Consider the following 18,118-nt stretch of genomic DNA (forward strand, 5'->3'; position numbering starts at 1 on the left):
CCAAAGTATGTTGAGCGGCCGTTTTCGAAGACATGCCTTCCCACCACTGCGGTTGACCGGGACGAGGAAGACTGTCGCCATTTTGTATCGGTAACGATCGTAACTATCAAAAAATGTCGCCGTTGTCAACTACACGCCCAATTCGTCTTACTTACTCGACCCAGCACACATTGTAGTAGTTTCGCTAACTCAAGTTCGTCGCAGTCGTAAAGTATCAGTAGACGTCGCGGTTGTAGAACCGTCTCAAATTCGTCGTGGTCGAGTTAGTCCGGATTCCAGACCGGTAATCGTCCCCGCTGAGGTCCGACGTTGCTGCTGGATCTCTCGCCTCGCCTCGCCTCGCCTCGTCGCGGTGCGGTGCGGTGCAAAGCCTACCGAACTTGTTTGGGAGGGGTGCGGCGGTCAACGCGGCGCCGCCGGCCGGGCGTCGAACGACAACGGTGGCGACGGGCCGAAGGCGAAGAGCCGGCAGGCGGCGTCAAAATGGCGGCCCAACCGGGAGAGTGCGCAGTAACGCGTGGTGACGTAGGGGCGCGCGTGCGGACGGGCCGAGCGAAAGACGGAGCGACCGACGGCAGGCGGCACGCTTGCTAGCATAGCCGCGGTCCCGGGCTGCCGAGCGAGCAAGATGTTGACGAGACGGGGCGCGGACGGCGGGGAAACGGCCCTTAAAACGGATTGAGGTCACGGCGTCCGCGCGGTGCGAGCCTTTAACCGTGTTCAAGGTAATCCGAGTGACGTCACGACAACTGCTCGCCTTTAGTGGAGGTCGTGCTTCAGGCCCTGCTAGCATGTCGGCTTGCTAACATGCTAGCCAGGTACCCCATTGTAAGTCCTGACCTTCTTGCTTGATACTTGGGTAGGTAGGGATGGTTTGAAAAATGGCTTTCAAAGCATCCTGGGGGTGAATATTGTCTATACAACTCTTATTGTAAAGTTAATATCAAATTATTTGCTTGCGTATCAAATCACGCTACCGGCCGCTTGGAGTTAAGTTGCAACTTGAACTAATAAGCAAACATTTTAAACTAATGGATGATGCATTCTGAAATATTTGATCCACATCTGGCCAAAACCTTGTCAAATTTGGGTGATTTGCATGCAAAGAAACAATTTTGGTTAGTTTCAGTGTTTTTGGAGGGACTAGCATTCCGCCCAACACAAACAATATAGACATCTTTTTGGTTCTTTGAAAAGCGTGGACATTCTGTAAACTGACAGGGGTTCGGGGTGGAATGGCCGCTTCTACCCGCGTGCGACACACCAAGAATTTTTATTATCGGAGATGAGTTATTTTGTCACGACCGTTGAGAACTGCTTTCAAATCAGTAGGCCCCAATTTCAGTTTTTCTCATGAATATTTGCTGGACTCTTTGGTCGTGTCTGCTCCTCGGGCAACCCCTTCTCCGATATCCGGTTACCGATATCCAGCTATAATCTTGTATGGAAACTCCCAGGGATATTTGGAACAGCGCCGCTCATTGTCCGACCTCAATTTAACGAGCACAGATCGAATATTGTTTGTGAGAAGCGCAGTATCGTAATAGAAATGGTCGTTTACAATTTGCGTTATTGTAAGATGATTTGTAACGGGGGATGTTAGATGCGTCCGATGTGCTCGTTCCATGTTTTTCATGACGACGGCTGCTTCTAGTCACGTTGCTACCGCAAATGTGCGTTCGAGGTCCACCGCGTTACTTGCGGTGAGTTAGTTAGGGACGGGTCAACTCCACCTTGCTCGTCAGCGACCCCGATGAGACTCGGCCGTGTAGAAATTGGACGGTTGTGCAGTCGGCTTGTTACATGTTAGCAAACAGGCTACTTACGGTCCTCAGCTGCTATTTGGTCTTCAAACTTGAATTTGCACCTGGAAAAGGCATTTTGAAGTCATTCGGTGCCAGGGACGTATTTTCACGTTTTTCAAAAGTGTAGACCAGGCGTGCCCAAGTGCGGTCCTTAAGAGCAACTATCCAGCCTGTTTTCCATGCAATCCTCATCCGGTACGCCTGATTCAAGAAGCCATCATTGTTATCAGACTTTTGCAAAGCTTGCTTATGAGCTGACATTTGAATCTGGTGTTTAGCAGATGAAGTTTACATGGAAAACAGGCTGGACATGGGCTCCCGAGGACCGGGCTTGGGCGCCCCTGTCAAGACAGATAATTAATACTAAAGTATAGAGAAATAAATGTCCTTCATCTATTTAGGTATCGATTTAATTACTTAAGTGTCTGGGATTCAATGTCCAGGCTCTCTAATATAACGTCCCTGGCATTGAATGAGTTAATGTTAAGAACCCACAATAAGCAGTTTATCACCGGTCACTTTACCGCACACACACATACACCTTACAAATCCTGCACAGTGCAGAAAAGCTGCTAAATACATAATATGTATACAGTTACAGTATCCACTCGATCTACTCCATTATATGCTTCGTATGTAAGTCTATTCGTGTATTAGTTCATTATGACTGCACTTATTGCTCTGTTACTGTTTTTATTTTTTTTATTGCCTACTTTATTATTTGCTTGGTTGTGGAATGTAGTCTGCTCGGGGACGTAAACAGAATAAAAATGTCGTTGTGTAGTATTGCTATGCATATGACGATAAAACTTGAATCTTTTTCGTTGGCATGCTGGAGTCTGCTAGCATGTATATTCAGTAGCACGTTACCGTAGTAGGTTGATTGTGTCATGAATTACAGTAGTCTTAATTATCGTGATTTTTTTTTTTTTTTCCAGGATGTCTGCGTGCCCTCTGCTGAGACAAACAAAATGCTAAATGGTTCCATCCCCTAGACGTTTGGGATGCGTCCATGGCCTCTAAAGCGCAGCAGGAAGCGATGGTGTTCGATGACGGCGGGGCGGCCAGCCCGGCAGCCGCACCCGATGCCGATTATTTGCCTCAGCGCTTTGGCCGGCCGAGCGGCGGCCCGCCGGCCTCAAACGGAAGCTGCAAGGAGGCCGCCGTAACGGTCGGAGCTGACGTGCGGCCGGGAACGCCCGGCGGCGGGCGCGCTGCCGCCAAACCTCCTCGAGAGGATGTCATTTCGCCCGAGAGTACTTGCAGAGGCATCAGAGTCATTTTGGACAACAACAACATGTGGAATGAGTTCTTTCGGTGTAAAACTGAGATGATTCTGACCAAGCAAGGCAGCAGGATGTTTCCGTATTGTCGCTTCCGCATCTCTGGACTGCACTCATCCAAGAAGTACGTTTTGATGATGGACATCCAGCTCGTAGACCAGAGTCGATACACGTGGACGGGCGCCGGCTGGCAGGTGGCCGGAAAGGCAGAACGTCACCTGACGAAATCGTTGTTTACGCATCCCGATTCGCCTTCCGAGGGTCACCGCTGGATGCAGAATCCCGTTTCGTTTTACAAACTGAAGCTCACCAGCAACGCGGCTGACCAGGAAGGCAACGCCGTACTGCACCCAATGCATCGCTATATTCCGCGTTTGCATGTGGTCCAGACAGAGAAAGCTGCCAAAGATATTAAGATGAACGCCTCAAACGTTGCCACGTTCACATTTCGACAGACCGAGTTCATGGCTGTGGCCGCGTACCATAACTCCCGATTTGCTCAACTGAAGGTTGACTACAGCCCGTTCGCCAAGGGACTCAGGGAGGATAGCTTGGCTTCACTGGGTCCGAAGCTGGGATCCGTAGCCGAAGCGTCCGGTCAGCAGCGACCGCTAAAGAAAAGCTTGAAGTCTTTGCTCGCGAATCACAAAGCTCGGACCTTACAGGACGCCGCATCCTCGGCCAAGGCTTGTGTCCAAGAAACGTCCTCTGGATCCGCACCCAAAGTTGTGAACAACAGCGCCTGGTAAGAGCCTCTTGACTCACGATCTTTGTTCGGATTTCTGTTCAGGATAAAAATTGCGTCGTCCTCTCGGCGTTTACCGCAACAAAACATTGTTTTCTATTCCGGTTTGAGTTGTCTGTCAAGAAGAGTGTCCTCCATGTTACCTGTTTCAACCGCCGATTGCGCTGTATTTGAACATGTCTGTCTTTCTCAAACCGCGCCGTCATTACGTGTCGACCGGGTGAAACGTCGGCAACGTCCCTTTTGAACGGGTCGTCGCGGTTCTGGCACCTTTCTGACACTATGCTCTTTATTGTCGTCGAGATGCTGCCGGCTCGTAAGTTCTAAATAAATCACAAGTCCTCCTGTTGTTTCATTCAGCGGCAGTGCTCGCCCAGCGGAACAATTAATTGGGGACCTCATTCGAGAGGCGCACATATCCTTAACAAGATGCAACGTGGACTCATTAAGCCTCTCCAAAAAACTGAGGCAAAGCAACACTAAAACCTCTTCGGACAAAGACACAAGCCAAGATACTCACGAAGCGGACAAGGAGTCTCCCGTGTCTGGTGAACCTCCGCCGCCGGAAAAGAGCGGCGCCCCGCAAGGAGCGCTTGTTTCCGACCCTAAAAGTCAGTCTGCGGTCCGGCCGACGCCCAGTGTTAAACGGCCTCTTCCCCTGCCGGCGTTGGCTCTGTTCTTGAAAAAGCATTCCACTAAGACCAAGACAGTGAAGTGTAAACCGGATCCTTCCTGGGCACAAGCTCCCGCAGAGCTCCAAAGCAAACCAAAGACCGCTTCTGCTGATCAGAATATCAAAACAGGATGTAACGTCAAACCCGAGAACCGGGATTCTACCCCAAGCGAAAGTTTAGGAAAAGAGCCTCCCCGGCATATCTCTAGGCCGCCTTCCGAAGACGCCGCGACCTCTCGGGAACCGAAACCATTAGGGGCACTCGATCGTGCCCTGGCGAGTTCGGCTCCCGATGCAGCCAAAGCGGCGTCTGCCAGGGTGGATGAGCCGCTTGGTAACCGCAAGACTTTGAGTTGTTCGACACTTACTACCTCATCTTTGTCTCCCGTTTTGGCTTCGCTGTTGACGACGGAATTAGACGGCGCCAACGTGCCGACCGCCCTGCCCTCAGCGTCCAAGCCTGCTCATTTTCTTTCGGACTCCCCCTGTTCGCCTTTTCCCTTTGTCTCTTTGTCCCCCGTGAGTTCGCCGGAGCCACTACCCTCTCTCCCCGTCGCTTTTGCATTGGATCTGGACTCCGGCTCCTCCAAGCCTCCCGAGGGTTTGCCACTAGGCAAAGACTTCGGACCGTCCGTCTTTAAGTGGCATACGGTTTTACCTCCTCCCGAGCCCTACGTGGACGCTTCCTTAGAGGTGTTCCGGCCCACATCGCAGAGGCTTTCCCCCTTGTTGCCTTCCCAAACTCCGGCCGTCGATCCGTCCCCGTCTCCTGTCCCGATCCGCCCTGAGCCCCCGACCGTCAATTCTCTTTCTTTTCAAGAGGGCGAACAGCCGCTGCCTTCCCCCGGGGAACTGTCTCCTCTTGCATTTCCCTTGACGCTATCGCCGTCGTTCTCATCTTTGGACGGCGACGCGTTGTCCCCTACTCCTTCCATTGCAGACCTAGTGCATTTTTTCTCTACGGAGGAGCCCCTCGGAATGGGGGTAGAGTTTCCCAACAGCGATTCGCCGACGCCCCCCTGTCCAGCCGAAGTCCCGGGAGAAACTAATGCATCGGCTCCCCCCGCGCTCGGCCCAACGATGCCATCCCCGAAACAATTGAAAAGCAAAAAAAAGGCTCGTCGACGGAAAGCCGCCATGTCCGATTTGGAACTGAAGACGGACGAGACCGCCTACGCGACCATGAAGCCTAACCTGGAAGAAGTTGAGGAGCAGCTCTTTATCTCGTTCACGTCCAAGGTAGCTAGTGCATTCACACGACAATGTTTAGTTTGTTGCCGTCATTCTTCTTCATTTTTAAGGCCTCGGTCAAACGACCCGATCCGGGGACTTCCCGTACGAGCCCGTCTCTCGGCTTCCCACCGTCGTTAAGAACCGGAGTTCTTCATCGGTCGGCAGTAGCTTAGCCATTTTTCGGTGGCGTCAACCTCTTATTGTCAAACGTGAAGACCCGTAATTCCTCGAATATGAGACGCATCTTTGTATAGATCGCTCTCTTCATTTTAGGGTCGACTTCAGGTATTTTGTATGTTACCCCGCGCGTGTAAGATGCACCAGCACTTTAGCAAAACGGAATAAATATCACTTTATAAGAAAGGTTCAATACCTACGACAGAGGGCCCTTCAACAGTCGAATCGTTCATTAAACTGTAAATTTTGAAACGCGCAGCGGCCTTGAAATTGTTTTGTTCCCAATGAATCGTATGGGTATCGTGCCGTACGTGCGCCCCACCACCGGCTCGCGGTTTCTCTATTGCCGTTGGTTTGAGTAGCTTAATGTTCACAGATAACGCTTTAGCATGTTGGCAACTTTCCCATCAAAAACAATCGATGGACACGGAAAACAAGTCGGAATTCGCACAAATCGATTTCATTTTTGGTCAAAGCTAAAGCAAACCCTCGTGACTTCAAGCCACGCAGCCGAAATAAAAACTAACGAGACCGCAAACGACAAAGTGGACCTTTCGAATTCCAGGAGGCTCTCAAACTTCACATCGCCGACAGCGAAGAGCAAGAAGCGAGCAGCCGTCTCGTCTCGTCCGTATCGGGCGCCGCCCAGCGGGAACCGACTGAAGACCGCTCCCACGGTAGACCCTCTCCTCCTCCGTGCCCATCCGGTGAAACGGCCGTGGCTCCGGATGAGCTTTTCTTCTCTGTGCCGGGCTCACAGCTTTCTGTTGACTTTTTTCGCCAGGAGAGAGAATTGCTTCCTTTGAGGAAGTTCTTCTCAAGGATATGAGGTGGATGAAACACCAGCAGGTCATCCACCCGGTGCTCCAGGAGGGTGAGAGTCCCCTGTGTTTTTTTCTCTCTCTCCTGAAAGCTACGCAATCTAATCTTGTTGATTATTTTCGGGTGTATATATAAGTTCGTGTCAAATAAGGATTGAATTGAGGCAATCTTGCTTCTTGAATTTTTTTTTTCTTTCGTCCCTTATTTTTTGAAAACCTTCCCAAAAGACTTAAGCGGTTGTTCCGTGAGTCTGACAACGTGTAACAACGCAGTCGTGTTGTGTTGTTCAGTTGGACTGAAGATGAATTTGCTGGACCCCAGCCTGTCCATCGACCTGCAGTACTTGGGCGTCCGTCTGCCCATACCCTCTCCGGGGGCCGCCTTTGAACCCCCCGGCCAGTCGCTGCCGCCGTTGCAGGGTGAGTCACGCAGTTTGCCGTACCCGCGACAACCGTGACGGTTTGCTAGCAGGAAGCGCGGCCCTGTCGTCGTACGTTCCGACGCGCGTTGCGTCTTTTTCCAGGTACTTCTGGATCGTTTGTGTCCAGAACCGGAAAGGCTACGGACGTGACGCAGATTAAAGGGTGGAGAGAAAAATTCAGTCCCTCTGAATCTTCAGAGGCGCCTTCGCCTTCCAAGTCCGAAGGTGACCCGCGTGTGTCTGCGTGTGTGTCCGGGGGGGGGTGAGCGCCGTCTCACGTGGAGGTGTGCTATTAGCAGCGTCGGCCAGCTCGGAGCAGACCAAGAAGAACTTGTCGGCGTTCTGCAGCGACATGCTGGATCAGTACCTGGAGAGCGAGGCCAAGCTGATCGACCAGCGCGTGGCCAGCTTCTCTCAGCCGCCCGCGGATTCGCTGCCCGTCTACGAGCTTCCGGCTAGCGGCAGCAGCTACGTGCGCACGCTTGGCAGCGTCCTCAAGAAGCAAAGCGCCATCTCGCCCACCTCGGACCTCATCGCCGGCTTCATCCCACCCTCCAAGAGAGCCAAAGCTCCCCATAGGCAGTTTAAGCCCTCCAGGAAAGTGGAGCGGAAGCCCAAGAGTTGGAAAGGTCTGGATCCTCCTGCTACCGCCGCACCGGATCCCCTCTGGAAGGAAGCGCCCCAGACCTCAGCATCTCTGGCAGAAGCTCCAAAACCTAAGAAGTCAGTCAGCCCGATGGCAGGCGCCTTATCCTCGCCCCCCGCTCGGTCCCCTCCGCCCGAGAGGGGGGAGCGACTCAAACGGAAGCTGAGCGCCCTGCGGTTGAACCCCGAACGTTCGAATTCCCCGAAAGCGCCTCTGACCCGAAGCCAGCTGAGACAGAAAGACCTGGAGGACGGCGCCATGTGGGCCGGGTATCCCCGCACCTACGTCACAGAGGAAAGGGCCTCCATATCGCTGACGTCGCTGTTCACCTTGAAGGTACCCCGCGGTGGTGCATAAGTGCCCTCTTTTCTTCAACATATACATTAGTTTTGCTGAAAGGCGCTCGCTATTGTTTGTTTCCTGCCAGGGTTTTGTGAGCGACAACCCCACCGCCCCCATCCAGATGCCCCGCAGGCCGGAATCGGCCTGCCTCAACGACTTCTGCCGACTGGGCTGCGTCTGCTCCAGCTTGGCCCACACGGCCCGGGTCTGCCACTGCGGGCGTTCCGAGTGCATGCTGGGTTGCAGCTGCCTCAAGCAGAAGGTGGTTCTGCTCAAGAACCTGGACACTTCGGATTCCAGCCCTTCAAGCCACGGCAGTGGTAAAAAGAAGAGAAAGAGGATGAAGATGGCCTACGGTAAGTCTGAGTTGCCTGCCCGTCAAACAAAGCCATTTTTAAAAAAAATTGGGGGGGGGGCAACACACCTTTGTTGGAATTTAATATTTATTCTACTCATTTTACAGCAATGGAAAAAGTGAACGATGTTTGTAAACTACTGCATTTCTCGGTGTACGAGTCGAGTTTTCTTTCTGAATTTTCAACCCCCGGAAGAGGGGGGTGGACCGCATAACTCAAAACGCACTCGGTTCTTCCGCGTATCTGCGTTTGAATAACTAATTAAAAAAATTAAATTATAAATTAAATTAATTAAATTAATTAATTAATTAAATTAATTAAATTAAAAAAAAATAATTTGAATTTGAAAAAAAGTCATGCCATTTACAAGGCTGAAAATAATGATATATGACGCAAATTCGATATAGCATGCGTCCGTTTGAGAGCGTCTGCACAGAACATCTGTAAGATGCATTTTCATCAAGTGCCGCCTAATTGCTTCTTTGTTGCCGACGAAGGGGCTGCGTGGCTAACTTATTTTGACTGATTTTGATCCATTATGATGGACGGATTGAAAGGAAAACGTAGACCGCTTGACCGGCCACGGATGGACACGCGCTTGAAGCCGGCATGGATGTCGGCAGGTGCGAACTTTCCACGCTCTGGTCTCACAAATGTCACTTGCGTAAAATTGTCAGTGGACTTGTATAAAGGAAGATGATCAGCAAATCATCTCCACAGACCTCCGTTTCACACAAAATGGGCAGGTCCCAAGACGGGCCCCGTAACCGCAACATAATCTTACTCGATGTATGATGCGTCTACAAGTATTTTAGTGACGCCCACCGTGTGTTTTGATTGGACAGCCATGATCTATGGAACAACTAAAGTCAGGGGTAGACATATTCACAAATTTGTCAAATTCACCCAAATTGAAGTTAAAAAAAAAAGGGATGTCGACTTGTACCCGAGAAATACGATTGATTAAAAGAAAAAAAATATTTTCCATCTTTTTCTATTTTTGTCAGAGTTATGAATAGTTAAGCTGCGGAAAAGGCGAGAGTGAGTCAAAAACGAGCTTTTGCAAAAGCGGGAGAGAGATCTTAGGTCTTCCGCTGATCTCGGGCTCGCCTCTTCGTTTGATTACAAAGAAGGCGCTTCCGAGTTTCACAGCTATGCCACATACAGTGCTGTAAGGAATTGTTTATGTCTGCGTGTGTGCGCACGCACGTGCCAATAGGTGTGCAAGCAATGTGCTTTCATATGATGACAAATATACATACCGCGTAATTATTCCATCAATTTTCATAGCTTTTTGAAAAAGCGTCTCCCGAGCCACGGGTCGCCCACCATCGGTTGAGATGCGGACTAATATCCGATGCTTTATTCTTTTGTGTGTGTGTGTGTGTGTGTCCTGCGTTCCCACTTCAGTACTTAAGGAAGCCGACAGCGTATCTCAGCCCGCTGAACGCGTCCGGAGGCTCTGGAAGAGGGACAGCAAGGACTTGGACCCGGAGGAGACCCAAATCCCAGAAACGTCCTACTTTTCCCCAAGCATTGCTGTCCCTGGAATATTGTCTCAGGTGCGTCTCTTTCTTTCCTTGACAGTGTTGTGCAATTTTGCAGCTCTCTTTGTCTTTTTGATGATCAATTTTTTTGTTTTGTTTTTTTAAGTCGGGTGCTGGGAGACACACGTTTTACCGTTATTCCCCAAAATATAAGACGCACCCGTGTCTAAGACGTACGCTCAAGTCTGGGCTCAAATCCTGGTACTTTTTAGGTTAGCTTGTATAAGCCGCACCAACACTTTGGCAACAATGTCAAAACTATAACAAAACAGAATGGAGACATCGTCACTTTGACATGATCCTCTCCGTTTGAGGACTATTCCTGCGTGTTAACAAGGACGGACTCGGACGTCGCTTCAGCCCGCTCGCTTCTTTTCATGAAAAACAATGAGGTAACCACCTCAGCTATCACAAACTGCAACAGGCGCCTGCTGCTAACAGCCACGTGACGTCTGCCCTCTAGAGCGTCCCGTCACGGCAATTATTGTAAGTAAGGATACGGCCGATATAAAAATGCCCATCTGTGCGTCAAAACTCGGCTTTGACGGATCAGTCTTCCTGGAGTTGCGTCGAATAAAAAGAAAAAATGGATCACTATGTGGATAATGGATCACTTTCTTGTCTATTTAAACTGCGAACCTACACAAAATGGACTTAATCAATTGATATTGCTTACAATTAGAATAATGATGTGAAAAAGAATAGTAAAACTCCCAATCTACACAATAGATGCGAAAGGATGGAAGCGACTGTGCCCGAGTGAGAAAATTTGTGGGAAAGCGCGTGATAACAAAGCAGGTAAGGACCGACTAAATAAAAAGATTTTCAGCCACCAAACTGCCAGTGATGCTGCCTCCTGTGCTTTCCCAGAAGCTGTCCAGGAGACCAAAACATTGCAAGACGAAACACGGCAAGATGAAATATGGAAATAAACACAAAACTTTGTGCGCAGGTACGTTTCTTTGATTAAAGTCCGATCCTATTAGAAGAGCAAGAAAGAGGGATTGTCCCCTCTGCATGTTCAAATCAATCTATGGATGTATTTCAGATAACACCCGAGATGTTCAATACCACGTTTTTTTCAGACAGTCCATTGTATTTTTCGCAATTTTGTATAAAAGTTTGTGTAAAACATGATGTGTGTGTGTGTGTGTGTGTGCGCATAACACTATTTTGAAACGCTGGTCCGTGATTTCGGACGCCCTGACTTTGAACGCGATTGTCCTCTCTTCCTGCAACTCAGAAGGCAAGTCGACTCAACCGGCCGCGTCCGGTCCACCTCCAAAGCGGATGGAATCGAGACCTTCCAGGCGCCTGACCATCCTCACCGAAGGCCGCTGGACATGCGACGAGGACCGCGAACACGTGCTGAAGATCCTGTGCGAGGCCATGGCACAGGATCGGCTGAAAAACCCTTTTTGGGCCCTCCGATACCAGATCAGCCCCATCAGTCAGACGCTGGAGGACAACGGAACCATCCACCACAAAGTTCTCATCAGCAAACAAGACGGAGCTCGTCAGGTCGGTGTGGACCTCGCGCGGTAACTTAAGTCACACAGTCTGTCGCAATTAACTCATTCGGTGCCAGCCACTGTCAGGCCCACTCTAATATTTGAGGGGGGGAAAAAAGGGTGAAAAGGTTCCTGGGATTGAATATTTGAACCTTCCTAAGTCCGGAGTCGTAAAGGTTTGCGCCTTGGAGTCAACGGCTCTCGTCGCGCCTCCTCAGGGTGACCGCGGTCAGACGGCGCAGGAGGCGGAGCCGGTGGAAGCCTGGCAGCGCGAGGTCACCGAGGAGGATTTTGAGGACGGCTCGCCTCAGGGGCTTGACCAAAGCGACCCGGAGGAGGCGCGCGTTGGGAGCGAGCCGGCGGGCATCCGCGCGGTTCTCCCCTTCCTCAACGGCGTCTCGGCCGCTGGCTTCCTGTTGGCCGAGAAGAAGCGACCGGGCGGCGGGGACCCCATCCAGGTCGGACCGCCGCCGTTCCACTTTTTATCCAGAGTACTTCCAAAGTGAGAGAATAGATCTTGGGGCAAAAAAAAAAAATGCGGACGCTCCTACTTTAGCCCATGGTCAAATTGTCAGCTATGAAACGAAAATATGAATTGAATTGGAGTGATTGAAATAATAGCAGATGGCAGGTTGTGGAGGCAGAGTAATGGATAGGCCAAGTGACTGATCGGCTGCCGTTTTTTGTTTTTGTCCATCCAGGTGAATGGAAAAATGTATCCTCTGGCCAAGATCCAGTTGGGCGAGATGGGGGCGCTCCACCCCGCTAACCGTCTGGCGGCATATCTGACCGGCCGCGTGGCGGCCACCAGGAAGCGGCGGCAGCTCGTTCCAAATACCCAGAAGATGTCCTCGGGCTCCCACCAACTGACTTGCCCAACCGCGATCTCCGCGCCCATCGCTACCTCCGCGCCAACCGCCAGCTTCACGTTAAGCAGGCCCCCCAGGGCAAGCTCCACTTTCACGTCGCCGGCCGCCTCTGCGCCGACGTCCGCCGCCGTACCCGACCCCCCCGATCCAAGCGTGGCTTTGGCATGGCCTGCCGCCTCTTCGGCAAGCGTCGCCCCCTCACCGACGGTCGCGTCCACGGCGAGCGCCGCCTCCACGCCAGCGGTCGCATCCACGCCGATCGTCGTCCCCGCGCCGGTCGTCTCCTCCCCGCCAATCGTCGCCCCCGCCCCGTTGGTCCCCTCCGCGCAAAGCGTCGCAACCGCGTCGGCCGCCGCCTCCGCGGCAACGGCGACCGCCCTTTCAACGGGCACCTTCACGACAACCTCCGCCTCCGCTGCGATCGCCGCCCCTGTCTCCACCCCCGCTGTCACGTACTACGTTGTCCCTCCTCCGTCGTCAGGTGAGCTTTCGAAAAATGATGTCTGAATCTGTGCTCGGAGTCTTTCACTCATTCCCTAAACCCTGCGTTGTCATTTAGCGCAGAGGTCTCCAGCCGCCAGTCCGCGGCCCGATACTGGTCGGTGGATCACGCGGGCCACGCCCCAAATAATGATGTTTGGCAACCGCTTTCATTTGTCCTTTAACAGTTCATTGCGCTTTGTCTGGCTGGATCTTTGTTTTTTGGAGCCACTGTTGATGTCACATTTTGTAGTGAGGAAGGACAGTGCGGCCTCACTTGAGAGCAGGGTCCGCCGGTCCTCAATAAAAATCTCAGGCGTTGACCAGTCCATGGTGACAAAAAGTTTGGGGGCCCCTGATTTCACGGACGCTTTAATGGAATACTTGCCAATGGTTACTCCTCGCGCTCTATTTCATTAAACATTCATCTTCAAGCATATTTCGTGGATTGGAGAACCAATGAGAAAAAGAGGTTTTAGGGTCTGCAACCGCTCCGTTTCCAGGCCCCCGCGCCGCCACCGCCACACGCCCGCCGGTGCCGTCGTCAACGACGGTCAGGATGATCCTGCGGCAGGTGCAAAGCCCAACAGGCTCCCGCTACTATCGCAGACCGGACGGGAAACTGGTCCAGCTGATTCCCTTCAACCAGCTGAGACCGGCCGCCCCCATCAAGATGGGTGAGTCCTCCAAACTAAAACTGTTTTGTGTAACCAAAGTCCTCAAGGTAATATCTACTATACAGCGGTACTGTACTACTACTTGCGATCAGGCATTTAGTCACTCGAATCTTTCCTAAGTAGAGCGGCTTTTTACATGTAAATCCCCCCAAAATGCCCCTAAACCCTTTAAATGAATATTTTTCAATTATAAAATGCATCAAAGACCTATTAGAACGACACTAGTGCACAATGATCAAAATATATCGTGAATAATAAAAAAAGTTCCTAAACCCTTTAAATTCGTCATATTAAATGTAGTGGCTGACTATGAATGCAGTTCCCTTGTTTGCCTTGAGACGGCGCCGGTGTGTTGAGGAGTGCAGAGACAGACACCTTTTTCGGACGTTTAAGTTGTATGTTTTTCTTTGACGTTTCCGGGGATGCAGGAATCATTTACAAGGCGCATTTATATCTGATTTTTGGATTATTTTGAGCATGTAAGTATAGTTTGGGATTATGCGAAGTGTTTTTCGTGGGATGTCATTGCTAAAGTGCTAACAATGCGAGCGTCAGAGGCGACCGCTCAAAGCGCTACGTTACGTATGGGTTTTGATGTGGGTATGTACAATGTTAGCCGTTGACAATGTCTTTTTTGTCAAGTTTGGTAGTTGTACGTTAGTTAGTTGTACGAACAGATCAACAATGTCCCACTTGCGGGGACCCCGTTGTGTCTTCAGGTACCCCCTCCGTCCGTGGGGCTTCGTCTCTTAAGACTCCCGCGAGCGGCATCGTTCGTCCGGCGCTGCCAAGCCCCGCCCCCGGCCTCAAACCCGTCACTGTCAACTCGTTGCCGGCCGCGCCCTCGAGTCAGCGCGCCGGCATCCGCGGATTCTTTCCGCCCGCGTCCACCGAACAGAACGTCGGCGTCAACGTGACCGGCCTCCTTCCGGCCGAGGCCGCCGTCCCGGGTTCGGCCCGGGAGAGCGCCTCGGACCTCGTCATCTCAGAAGTCCGCAGCATGCGGCCGGCGACGGAAGCGCCGACCCTCCCGGGCGGCCCGACAGATGTCGCCGCGCCGCCCCCCGGCGGGACGCCCCCGGAGTCGGGGGCCTCCCCCGGCGGGACTCCCCCGGAGTCGGGGGCCTCCCCCGCAGGGTCTCCTTCGTCCAGATGGCCGGAGCCCGCCAGGGGCCTGGCGGACTTGGACGTCGTCTGCATTGTGGACGACGAGGACGTCGGGAAGCGCGAGCGCGTCGTGCACATCGACCTGCTGGACTCGTCCAGCGACGAGACGGATCAGTCGTCCGACTTGAGGGGCGACTCCAATGACCAAGAGAAATCCCGCCACGTGGAAGACGTAAGCCTTTCGCAGCATACAACCTTATCCGGCGGTTTTTATATTTTGACTCCCATATTGTTTTGAGCGAAGCCCTCCATTCGCACCTTTTCAGATCTATTTCATAGTCGTTCCACAAATTGACACCTTGAATCGATGCATCCGTTTGCTTTAACCGGCGGATTGTCTCGTACTGGGTAGCCAACAAAAAAAAACTTATTGCGGAGCAGCCGCGTCGGAGCCACAGAGCTCAAATCACGAGAAAAAAAAGTAGCGGCTCGTAGTACGAAAAAGATGTCTGTCGTAAAGCCTAGAAGCGAGAGGCGCTCGAACGTCATCGGTGGGCTTCGGCGCGTCCGCTTTCGGGACCCGGACGCTGCCATTCGTAAATCCCGTTTTAGCTTTCCCGGCGCTCGCGTGTCATCTGCCGTCCTTGTGCAGAAAGCGCTCCACAACAGCTTGGAGAGGAGGCGGCGGTACAGGCTGGCCCAGATGGTGAGCGGCCTGAAGAAGGAACTCCGACTGGACCCCGCCGTGTCCACCGTCACCGCCTTGCGCGAGGTGAGCGTGTGATGTTCAAAAAAAAAAGGGTTAATGAAGTGTCAATTTATGGAACAAGCAAAAAACTAAATGTGACCAAAAGAAAGGTTAGCAAGTTCCAACGTTCCGACCGATTTGGTTTTCTTTGCCCGTCCGCTTACTGTTACGCGGGCACCATTCGCTCGGTGAAGGATTTAGGAAGCAGTCGCAATGAGCGCACGCACTCACTTGTTTCACGGTATTTGATGAGCAAAAAAATTCTTTGCTTCAGATCCCCAAAATTGGACGTTTCGCTCCCTCCCATTAGTCGAAACACTAATTTGAATGGGTTTGCAAAATAGCAAGCGTTTTTTTCTTCTCCGTCTCACAAGGCAGCCGCTTTGTGCGGAGAATAGAATATGAAAAGAAAACTCGGCCTTTCCCCGGAGAAGTCTTGCGAAAGCCAAGAGGTCGTCCTCCCGTTTGAGCGGGACGCACCATTGGTATCTGGTACCGCGTTTCCGATGCAAGCGTGCCAGAGAAGGGCCTTTTTATTTTGGACTCGCGGCTTCGGGGCAAAGACCGCAACGCGGCGCAAGGGCGCCGTCCCGTCGGATGACGCGGCCGTTCGCTTTCAGGCCGTTCTGACCATCGAGGAGCTGAGGGCCGCCGAGAAGCATCTGAGGAGGGCCAAGAGGGTGCTGACCAGGCGCAGGGACCACCTGATGGCCGTCCTCCTTCCTTCGCTGCGTGAGTTCCGTCCCTCACTCGGAAGTCCGCTCCGCCCTGTGTGTCGCGCCCCATTACAGCCACCGCGATGATTTTCAAGCTCCCGCCCATGAGCTCATCATTTGAATCGGGCGAGACGCGTGGAAAACACGCGCTGAAGTTTGACGCCCGCGCAATTTGACCAGCCAAAGCGGGAATCGACCGTCCGACCCGCTCGTCAAGCGCGGCTCGAATTTGGAAAAAAAAAAATGTTGTTTGAGTAGAAAGGGATATTGGCAGATTCAACCATATGGAAAGGTGCCTTTTGTTACCTTTTGAAACCTGGAGCATTTATACGAGGCGTTATTGGATCATTCTGGCCCAAATTTGAGAAAAAGCTCATCCGGTATTTGTGAACGCAGTCTCATCTCGCGTGACGTGCGTCTCGGCCAATCCCCGTCCGTTAGAACGTGAGTAGTGACAGCATTTTCCACAACTAAAACAAGTAAGTCTTTGTGGATACGTCTTTGCTTGTCAATCGTAGCCGGCGGCCGGTGCCACCGCGTGCCCGCAGAAAGTTGGGACGGCCCAGAAGACGTCAGCGAGCAGACGGGTCCCGACGGCGACGGCGACGGCGACGGGTAAGCCGCCCAAGGGCCATAAGATGAAAGCCCGTTTCCGTCAATATACGTCGCCGCCACGCGGTCAAACTCAATGTGACGCGCTTGACCCCCAGCGGCGGCGGGGACATCATCCGGCTCACTCTATCGCCTTCGCCCGAGCCCCCAAACGCGCGGCCCGCCGCGTCGAGCCCCGCCCCCGAGCGCCGAGCCGCGCCCCATCATTCCACGGCCCCTTCGAGCGGCGGCGACATCGGATTTGTTTCGTCGGCTTTGGGACTTCCGGAGGCTCCCGCCGCCCCCGCGCCGCCTCCCCCCTCGCTCGAAGCGAAGGAGCGGCCCAAGACGCTGCCCGACATCCCGTCCCGTGGCTCCAAGAGGCTCCCCTCCTTGCCTCCCGCCGGCGGTAAGTAGCCGAGGCGCTTTTTTCAGCCACCTGTGAAATATTTATTAGCGCTCAACAACTCCGCAAGAGATTGGCAATGGGCGGGGACCCTGTTTTCTTTGCGCAGTTAGATCAGTTTTCCTTTTTTTTACGTCATTACGTTAATAAGCAAACACGCTGCTCGGGAAGCCGACAGAAAAAGAATTTGCTGCGAGACAGAGACGGCCGCCGCGGCGGGCGCCATCTTCAAAAAAAGAAAAAAAAATGAGCGCTCTAAAATATATAAATCAAATCTTTTTTGCAAAACCTCTATTTTCGACATGATAAAAGAGTGGAATGAATGGAGCGGCTGACGTTGGTTGGGCTTGACCGTAGTCCTTGAAAAGAAGTTGGCCTCACGCGCTCTGTGTCGCGCAGGCTTGCCCACGGCGGACTCCGACCTGCCCGCGCAGCCGCCCCCCGGGCCCCGGCCGGCAGGTAAGGCCTCAGCGTACAACGTTTTCAATTCCCCGCATCAGGCAGAAAGCTTTTTCAGGTCTAATAACGGCTAATAATCGTAGCTGTGATCGTACCGCATGCATTAAAGTGACATGATGTCATCTTCAGTCGACGGGCCGAACGCTTCGATCCCGCCGGCCCCTCCCGCCACGCCGCCCTGGGAGTGCCGACCGGATCCCGGGGACGAGGGTCACGCGCTGGCCCCTCCCCCTTTGCTGCACATGAAGGCGGGCGGGGCGCAGATGGAGCGGCCGTCCCCCGCCGAGGCGCCGGCGCCCCCGGGGGAGGGCGTGTCGTGGAGGCCCATGCCCAGGTTGGTCCCGCTGGGCCTGCGGGGGGCGCCGCCCACGTGAAACGGACGCTTTGCCGTTGCCTCGGCAACCGCTCACCCAAACTTTTCTTTGTTCCCCAATTTGTATTTTTCTACGTTATGATTACGCGAGTGACGTCTGCGACACTAATTTAAATAAAAGCTTGACCGCA

General features: G+C 52.7%; 1 protein-coding gene across 5 annotated transcripts; it reads left to right on the top strand.

Moving 5' to 3' along the window:
* Positions 1 to 126: 126 nt before the first annotated feature.
* mgaa (MAX dimerization protein MGA a) lies at positions 127 to 18,118 on the top strand. 5 transcript variants are annotated; one of them, XM_088433328.1, is made up of 23 exons: positions 127 to 725; positions 2,744 to 3,833; positions 4,194 to 5,745; positions 6,482 to 6,593; positions 6,701 to 6,790; positions 7,029 to 7,157; positions 7,262 to 7,384; positions 7,456 to 8,141; positions 8,233 to 8,503; positions 9,914 to 10,065; positions 10,780 to 10,848; positions 10,921 to 11,002; positions 11,294 to 11,571; positions 11,780 to 12,019; positions 12,263 to 12,911; positions 13,414 to 13,587; positions 14,307 to 14,926; positions 15,347 to 15,466; positions 16,063 to 16,174; positions 16,677 to 16,766; positions 16,868 to 17,158; positions 17,555 to 17,614; positions 17,744 to 18,118. In XM_088433328.1, the coding sequence occupies exons 2-23, from the start codon at positions 2,818 to 2,820 to the stop codon at positions 17,986 to 17,988; spliced, it is 7,161 nt and encodes a 2,386-aa protein (XP_088289454.1). In that variant the 5' UTR covers positions 127 to 725; positions 2,744 to 2,817; the 3' UTR covers positions 17,989 to 18,118. The 5 variants fall into 5 exon arrangements, with proteins under 5 accessions (XP_088289454.1, XP_088289451.1, XP_088289450.1 ...); XM_088433325.1 differs by having other exon boundaries at positions 128 to 828; positions 16,677 to 16,773; positions 16,869 to 17,158; XM_088433324.1 differs by having other exon boundaries at positions 128 to 725; positions 16,677 to 16,773; positions 16,869 to 17,158.

The sequence above is a fragment of the Hippichthys cyanospilos genome, chromosome 14 (assembly GCF_059441005.1).
Source record: "Hippichthys cyanospilos isolate Australia breed blue-spotted pipefish chromosome 14, RoL_Hcya_1.0, whole genome shotgun sequence".
Classification (NCBI taxonomy): domain Eukaryota; kingdom Metazoa; phylum Chordata; class Actinopteri; order Syngnathiformes; family Syngnathidae; genus Hippichthys; species Hippichthys cyanospilos.